General features: G+C 31.2%; 1 protein-coding gene and 1 pseudogene across 2 annotated transcripts; one reads left to right on the top strand and one right to left on the bottom strand.

Moving 5' to 3' along the window:
* Positions 1-7,058: 7,058 nt before the first annotated feature.
* LOC143197490 (non-structural maintenance of chromosomes element 3 homolog) lies at positions 7,059-7,723 on the top strand. The gene is made up of 3 exons (XM_076406026.1): positions 7,059-7,268; positions 7,326-7,540; positions 7,595-7,723. Exons 1-3 carry the CDS (start codon positions 7,091-7,093, stop codon positions 7,703-7,705), a joined length of 504 nt encoding a protein of 167 aa, XP_076262141.1. The 5' UTR covers positions 7,059-7,090; the 3' UTR covers positions 7,706-7,723.
* Positions 7,724-8,342: 619 nt separating this feature from the next.
* On the bottom strand, positions 8,343-8,897 carry LOC143197488 (electron transfer flavoprotein-ubiquinone oxidoreductase, mitochondrial pseudogene; annotated as a pseudogene). The gene is made up of 3 exons (XR_013006009.1): positions 8,784-8,897; positions 8,412-8,728; positions 8,343-8,361 (listed from the first exon to the last, which is right to left on the bottom strand). The product of XR_013006009.1 is annotated as an electron transfer flavoprotein-ubiquinone oxidoreductase, mitochondrial pseudogene (transcript).
* Positions 8,898-9,119: the final 222 nt, after the last annotated feature.

Here is a 9,119-nt window from a genome sequence, read left to right as displayed (position 1 = left end):
TTCTCGACGATGATTACCTAAAAATCTATGTTCCGTATAGACCACCGATCAAGTGTGCTATGACTTCGATTCCACCGACCCTGATTTTCTTCCCTTCCGCGTCCAACAGTTGTTTGGCTCGTATAGTCGCGCTTATTCCAGTTGGACCATCGCCGACTATCAGAATATCAGTTTACATCTAGAATGTGTAATTTAAGAAAAATTAATCCTTTCAAGGTAAGTAATAATTTTAGCATGACATGTCAGACAGAAATTGTGAAGAATATATATTATAAATTTAAATAGTGTAGATACTTAAAGTGGTAGAAAAAAATAGTGTTTTAAGCTGGGCATATATTTTTTCAGACTATTGAAGAAGAATTAACAGACTGTAACAGGAATAAAGCCAAAGCCAAGTCTCTTTGAAACAATTTTTTTGTTTTAATACGGACAAATTCTATGCATATTTATAATCAGACTTATAGACAGACAGGTAAAATAATAAAAATGATATCAATAAAATAATTGGTTATATAATGTTTCATTCATAATAATATATATTGTACAATTTTCTTAATATGTCACTCAAATTATCAATATTAATCTACGGGATAACGATGTCTTCTTTTCTTACTTAAATGGTAGTTGTTAAAAATAGAACCTTTTTTATTTATTATTATAGCAATAATATAGAATAAATTATGTTTTAATGAAAAAACAGCTGAATCATAGTGCATTTTATATTAAAATTACCTTTCCATCTTGGATCTTCTTCTCTTGGATGAATGAAATATAGTGTGTTATCTTAGAAAATTGATCCGAATATATTCCTATTTAACCCAACTGCTGGACTAGAAAATATGATTAGTTATATTTAAGAGTTCAAAGGTTACTTCACAATATACTATAAATAAAATAAAGCTCCAGACAATAATTGTATCATTACATATAATCATTTTAAGCTATAAAATTTAAAATATCTTATAAAATTTATTTTCGACAAATTAATTAAATATTCCGAATTAAAATGAAATTTTAGATATTTTCAACGAATTCCCTAAATGCAAACTCATTTTCTTTTATTTTAACAGGGAATTGTATAATTAAAGGTAACAGAAATACCTTACTCAAAAAATCAAAGTCCAACTCAGAGGTTCAAACAAAATATATCAAAATAAACTGAGCTCAGTGCAATTTTTATTTATTAACCTTTGCCAACAAAGTAACTTATATCTATAAATGTAATTTTATGAAAATCGGTCTTATAACATAAATATAATACTAAATAACACATAAAGTCACAGTTCAGAATCCTTTTTCTCATCTTCTATGTTGATTGTCTCCTATATATCAATCTTGGAATAATTCTATGTCCAAAATATTACTACAATATTAAATAAGTGTATTTTCATCTGTAATAAGATTGTGGGAAAATAAAAATGATACGGCAAGACCGATTGTTTAGAAACAGACATTTGACAAGATTGTAGAAATTTGTTTTTTGGGTTGCCGAGCGAATTTAAACCAAATAAAATTACCTGACATCTGTGGAATTTTCGAAAAATTTATCTAGTAATCCTAGTTAATAGAGCACATTCAATCCATATTTAGCTACTAGGTCACGAGAATTTTTGATATTTACGCCTTCACCCAAGCACATCTAAATAATAATGTAACGAAAAAGGCTTTAAAAAACTCTGTATCAATAATTTCTTACAAAAGCTTATATTGTTCCCAATCATAAGACTGCGTAGTGTTGTTCATTCTCAAGGAACTCAGTATATTGTACTTCTAAGTTTAAAAGGTGACCTAATTTTAAGATTTGTTGGAATTGGCATCATCCTGAAAATAGACTATAAAAATACACTTGATATCATAAAAACTAATTTAAATTACCTCTGACATGCCTTGTACTTTACCAATAAGACCGTTGTCAAAATCTACCACATTGTCAAACATTCTATCAATCATATCGAAAATAGTCTACAATTTTGTTTTCCTATTTTTATTTTTGGACTTTGTTGGTTGCTGGAGAGGAGTTTTAGAGTTTTCTTGCTGTTTGTGTGTTTACCCTTCAATCTCAGGAATATTCACTAAACCAGGTAACATTTTCAGAAGCGATCCTTTTTCGATCTTCCTGATCCAGCGACTTCTAAATCATCAACCGTGCATTTTGTTGTAAATGATTTCTTATGGGCTGGCCCAGACTATCTCCAAGTTAACCTCCAAATTACGTTTTTGAGCAGCTTCATACACAATAAAAATGGGTAATTTTATCATTTGATTTTGTTCTTTGCAATTACCTGAAATAAAGGTAAGTTATCTAATCATCATTTTCTATAATAAATTGTCTACTCATTGCTTCAAATGAGAACTCCTCCTTGTTTTGTTAATATAATTTAGAGCTTGCAATGCAGCTTCATTACGAGCATTTTTTATCGTTTGCGCCTCTCCATAAAATTTGACGTCGTTGACGTTAAAATGGACTTTGAAAGGTCCCTTCGTGTCAGAATCATTTCTTCTAACATGAAGAGTATCATTAAAATGAACCGTGTCATTCAGTTTATGCAAATAAGATTTTTTCTCTGAAATGTCTGGTGATGCAGTCTTGCCTTCTATTTGTTCCTAAAAGGCACCTTATTTATATGTCTATATTTAACTAAACAATATTGAATACCAAAATATCATTAATTATAGAGTATTGTACAGACATCCCTACCTTTAATGCTAAATTGTTTAGTAAAGCTACAGGTGTTTCTTCAGGTTCTTTTCACTCTTTTTGATCTTCAAAGAATGATGTTGATATTCTGTATTTTTCAGAGCCCTCTGTGTAGCTTTCCTTTGAGCATTCTTCAAGCTTTTACCATCCATTGCTTAATTTTCATTTCCTAAATAGAAAGCGATGGTAAAAACTGTATTGTGCAGAGGTCAATGAAATTTTTGATATATAATTGCATCTAATAATTTCACATTAATATACCTCTTCGTTAATTAATTCATATGAAAATGTAAAATCATTACATTCAGCAATTCGTGAATAGAACTTAATGCGGATTTGTCTTCTGCTGGTTCACTAGTCAAACCTAAAACTCGGTTTGTTTCTGGCACAGAGGGATTATTTTTCCACGTTTCCGAATAAAGATACCACGATGAGGTATCTATTATTCTTCAAAGTTAAAAGCGTCCCAGATATAGATCCTTTTATACCAGTGAATTAACTATAAACAATGCTATTTACCAACAATAGAGTCCCTGTCGCCAAAAATATTTTTATATCATTTAATAACAATCCATAACTTAAGCTTAACAAGGAAAATAATAGTAGTATACAATTAAAGCAAATCATACTCAAATAATATAAAGAGAAAACATATATAACCGGGGAAACACACTAAAACTAACCTTAACATAATAATATAGAGCTGTAGGGGGTAAAAAAAATTTCGATATTCTTGATAAAAACTATCGATATTATTAGTAAAAATATAGATAATTTTGGCTAATCTATTGATTTGGTTTATATTGGTTTATTTCTTTTAATACCGTAGTTATTGCACTAAAGATTTCGGTATTTTTTTTCCTCCCATATATTGATTTTTTAAAATTATTTTCTATCGATATGTTTTCTGGCCGCGGACATATTTAAAAATATCAATTAACATATTAAAATACAATAAAATATTTGTGGGGTATTATTCCATTTCATAGAAAAATTCCATTCTTTTTTACAGATCCACAGAACATTCAAATATAAAAGTAATACTACTTCGTTTAAAATTAAATTATAAATTGCATGTTATTGCATGTAATTATTATAATACTGTACAGTAATTTTTTTTTCTTGTCTTTTTTAAAGTTAGTTTATTATTAAGCCTACTGACTGGCGAGTGGCCAACTTAGAAATTATCCCAGAAGACATCCCGTCTTACCCAGCCTGGTTACTGGCGTGACTGGGATTATTTTCCTTGTCGGATTTTGTACTCTTACCTAAGGGCATTCACAAACATCACAAATTTACTTACATGCCCCAGCAGAATTCGAACTCGCGACTATCGCAACAGGGGGACCATCCTGTCGCCTTTACTACTGCGGCAACTAAGCCAGCTATTAAATCGTTTATCATGAAAAAATATTTTATAAAATAAATAAACTTTTTTATAACTATTAATTTGTGATATGTATGGTTGCAGAATGTATGAGCAAATTTAAAAAATTCCCTTATTTCTCATATGATTTATCTACCAAATACTTCATTATAATGAATCAAAAATTATGGATAAATGATCCAGGGTTTTGTAGAAGGGTCGGGGTCAGGATATAATGAGTCAAGTAATAAGGGGTCAAGTTAATGGTAGGTTTTATCAGGATAAACGATATAAATGTGCATGTATTTTGATTTTGTTGATTTGACATGATTTTTTTATTATTGAAATTCACGCCATTTCCTTTAGCTTGTAGGATTGGTTGCATATATCACTTTAATTCTCAACTCCCCACTCTAAACGTTTTTTCCGCTCTATTCTAGGTTTTATTTGAATTAAATATTGGGTTTATTTTGTGTTATGTCAGTTCTATTGCTGCTTTTTAACGTTATTATTCGGTTTCTTTAATAATAACAGGATAACAGTGCATTTAATTTGATTTGTGCTTTTAATGTGAAGATTTATGGTTTTTATATGAAAAAAATCAAAATACCGTGGGGTAAGGTAATGCTCTAAAACTGATTTTGTTTATAATGTATTTTTAATGTGCAGGAATGGTTGATGGTGAACTGAAATCTTGATTCTTGATGTATTGAAACATTTTCGTACCACCGATCAAATCACCTTCAGAGACAGTAGTGTTGTATATTTTAATTGTTATGATAATATTTTACGTATATCAAATTACTAGAAGAAATTAAACTAAAAGTTTTTAATATACGAACAGTTTTTACTTCATTGAATATTCCATATTTATGTTTATTATATAAAAGGGAAGAATAAGAATATATATGTATATTTGCTTTTAGGTGCGCTGATTGTTATTCTACAATTTTAAAAATAATCTCACTTATGACGCCTTTGTTATAATGTATAAATTTTAAATGTTTCAATACTTAGGTTTTATTAAATGGAATTTGAAAATGGTTAGTAAGTGTTAGCTCATGATATATTTTGCGTATACTTTAATATGCAGACGTAAATTACTTCAATGATTATTATAAATCAAATATATTTTCGGGCATATATTGAAGATATTTTTAAGACAAATGTTAGTAACATCATTTTTAAATTACTCACTTAACTTTATTATGGGAGAAACATGATTAACTTAAAAAATAGTGGTCGAATCGACTGTTTTTATTCGATAGTTACCAACACTAATTCAATTTTAGTTGGGGCAGTAAGGAAATGCACTTTTTTATTAGAACATAATTAGCGTTGGGAACTATGGCTAATCAGTCGCTAGTTTCGGTTCGACTGATTGTATTACTTTTTACTATCGACTGTTTTTGAGTCGTGTACTTTTAGTTACTATTTTCGGTTCTACTAGTTTCATTCGACTGCTTTTTAACGTTCTGACTCTGTCGTCCTAGGCGCGACCTTGACAAAAATGTATACCGAATTTATGCTTTCCTAGATTTATATATAATATATTTAGTTTTATGATTTTTTTGGTAGTTTGCTTCTAAATAAAAATATATTGTATATTAATATAGCAACACTTTGGAACGATATTTTTCAAGATTGTTAATGTAATAGCGTAAAAAATTAAAATTGTGAATGACAAATAAGTAATAGGTAATATTTCTTTTGATTGACTTTTTGGTGTGTATCTAACACCCTCGGTTTTTGTTAGAAAATATTTCTGTCCGATAATAAATAAAGCATTAATTTTATTTTAAAAAGCTCTAGTAGTTATTGTGCGATCATTTTTAATTCATGGTTATTGTAATACATGTTATATATCACATAGTAATACATGTTTAGTTTAAGTTGTATTGTATTGTTTATATTTATTTAGTATATTGTTTAAAAATAGCAATTCATCTCAGAACATTCAAATATAAAAGTAACTCCACTTCCTTTAAAATGTAAGTATTATAGATATATTAATAGTATTCAGTAATGTTTTTCTTTTTCTTTTTTAAAGTTAGTACGTGAAGGAATACGTACATCTCCGTCTCGCGTATACTAAGGTTGTAAAATATAAGCAAATATTAAATTAATTGCTCCAAGCAATTATATCCGTCCTTTCCTCTCTTACAATTTATATAGGAAAGGGATCGAACATACTCGTCTGACATTAAGAATTAAAATAAAAAGCCAAGCCGTGCATTAGATTTTGCATATTTTGTAGTGGTTAGTAGGCATGTTGGCCACAAAAAATATCGATATGTCGAAGGAAAAAATATCCATATTTTTTGCAATAAGTATAAGATATATCGATATTTTACAAAAAAATTTATGTATATTTTTAATTGAAAATAAACATAGTCAAATATTAGCCTAAAAAATATTTTTTTCTAAAACTCTTAAGGAATAACGGTATTTTTGAGAAACCATTAAAATTAAGTACCAGAATTCACTAAACGTTTAAAAATAAGTTCCGATTTGAAAGTTTTTTTTAATTGTACTTAATCTTCTGAAATTATATCATCTAAAAAATATCGATATATCGACAAAAAAATATCGATATTTTTTCTGCATCCCTAGCGGCTAGTTATTTAAATTTTTGTGTTGATAGTGCTGTATGGAGATAGCTGATACACGATTTTAAAGTTCTTCAAGTCGTAAAAATGTCGAAGAAGCGAAGATCAGTTAGCGGGTCTCAAAAAACCAAATCACAGACTGATCCAGACGTACCGGATCAAAATACAGAAAATATAATCAATGATGTAGTCAGGTACATTATCCTTAAAGCTGACGAAAATTCATTTTATACCAGATCCGAATTAAATCAAAATGTAATTCACAAAAAGGGCCAATGCGTGGATAGTGTTATACAACAAGCAATTAAGGTTCTGGAAAATGTTGGTATTATTATTGTTATATGGATGTTGTTGATATTGTTTTGCATACATTTTTAGATATATGGTTACACACTTACTGAATATGATGATGTAAAAATGAAAAAAAAAATTTATTTTTTAATTAGTATGTTGCCTTCTGTAAATTATTCCGATGAAGAGGAAGAATGTGTTTCTAGTTATGAAACTGGTTCAAATGTACCAAATGCTGCTCACAAGATACTGACTCTATTAATTTTATCCCATATATTTATGACAAACGCGCCAGTATCAGACAGTGAGCTCTACGATACCATTCCTTTATTGTTTTTATATTGTTGATTTATTATTTCAGAATCCCTTTATAGTTTCCTGAAGTCCTTGGATATTGATGTAGAAGTTGAGCATCCATTTTTCGGTAAAGTCAAAGAATATATAAGAGAAACCTTGATAAAGAATTATTACCTTCACTATGAGTTTGATGAGAAAACGAAAATACAAACTTTCCAATGGGGGATTCGAGCTGAAATTGAAATCTCAAAGATGAAGGTTTTACAGTTCGTGTGTGAGGTAACTATTTCAGTTGACTTATAAGCACATTGTCAGGTTATTATTGATTTACAGATGTATGGAAATAAGCAACCAAAAGACTGGCCAGAACATTACAGAGCGGCCGAGAATCAGTTCAAAGAAAGAGAAGAGCTAAAGGAAGAAACAAGGGATGAATCAAGCTAGTCACCGATACTGGTAGAACTACAATATAAAGTTTATTTGTATACAAAAATTGTATCTTCTTAACTAATACAATATAAATAAAAAGATATAGGAAAATGTTAAATCTCATTGGTCCTTACATTGCGTTGTAAGCTGGGCCGCGACCTCCTTCTGGGACCACCCAGTTATTCTGGCTGGGGTCCTTGATGTTGCACGTCTTACGGTGGATGGCCCTCTCCAGAATCGAGTGACACAAACTCATACACACCAGCGGGACAATAACAATCTTCGAGTCCGTCGAAGACGCCTAAGTTTCGTTTGACAGGATTTTGCGAGTTTAAAGTGTTGCATAACATAATTTGTGTTATACACTATATGTACGCTTTTAGTTGACTTTAAAAGATTCCAGTTGTGTTTTGATGACATTTGGGTGATTATTTTATGAACTTTTAAACAATTCATTAATAAAAAAAACTTATTTTTGTGTAATGCTCTAATTTTTCATTAGGTACAATCCTTTTAACTAACTTTCGGCAAGGTAATAAAACCCGTGGCAAAGACTACTAAGCATCCTCCAGGAAAAGTGAGATTGGGGATACTGTGAAAACTGCCGGTGCCCTGGTGAGATCCTATTGCCGTCTTCGAAGTGATGCTTTATGAACGGATGGTGTTTGAACCTGCGAAGAAACGAACATTACCGCATTACCGATCTTTGGATATTCAGTACTTTTGGAATTCCTTGTACGGGCTCAGGTACAGATTGATGTAATCCAAACCCGACGGCGATCAGGGATACCTCGTCGTTAAATGATACAGAAAGGATCCTCCGTAGGTGTTCTTATCCAAGGGCCAGCCGATGGTGTGCTCCGCGCACCCGGTTTATGTTTGAATCATTCGTCGCGATATCTTTAACGCTCCCGTCATCGTTGTACAGGACTTCGGAAGGTGCATAACCCGGGCCCACGGCCTCAGCTTGCTCTCCCAACCACTGAATAACGTGTCCCAGCGGGACGATATAGTTCCCGTGATTAAACATCGGAGTTCCTGACGAAATATCATTTATTCAATATATAAATCGATTTAAGATAAAGAATCCAACCTGGCAGGGCTGGTACCGGAATCCTACCGGTGCTAGGTAATAGACCGAACTTATCCTCCGTTAGGGGAGTGTTCAGAGGCGCGCCCTTCTCTTTCCAGTCCCATTTATAGGGCCTTCTCGACGATGATTACCTAAAAATCTATGTTCCGTATAGACCACCGATCAAGTGTGCTATGACTTCGATTCCACCGACCCTGATTTTCTTCCCTTCCGCGTCCAACAGTTGTTTGGCTCGTATAGTCGCGCTTATTCCAGTTGGACCATCGCCGACTATCAGAATATCAGTTTACATCTAGAATGTGTAATTTAAGAAAAATTAATCCTTTCAAGGTAAGT

The sequence above is a fragment of the Rhynchophorus ferrugineus genome, unplaced genomic scaffold, assembly GCF_030347505.1.
Source record: "Rhynchophorus ferrugineus isolate W39M unplaced genomic scaffold, kcgeb_rfMv2 rfM5, whole genome shotgun sequence".
Lineage (NCBI taxonomy): Eukaryota > Metazoa > Arthropoda > Insecta > Coleoptera > Curculionidae > Rhynchophorus > Rhynchophorus ferrugineus.
Note: the sequence above shows the minus strand (reverse complement) of the source record. Positions and strands in the feature narration are given on the sequence as shown.

Excerpts from the sequence above, each read along its gene's own strand:
- LOC143197490 (XM_076406026.1), top strand. The coding sequence starts at position 7,091 with ATGAAAAAAAAAATTTATTTTTTAATTAGTATGTTGCCTTCTGTAAAT. Across the intron at positions 7,269-7,325 it reads AAACGCGCCAGTATCAGACA|AATCCCTTTATAGTTTCCTG; the intron begins GTGAGCTCTACG and ends TTATTATTTCAG. Across the intron at positions 7,541-7,594 it reads TTTTACAGTTCGTGTGTGAG|ATGTATGGAAATAAGCAACC; the intron begins GTAACTATTTCA and ends ATTGATTTACAG.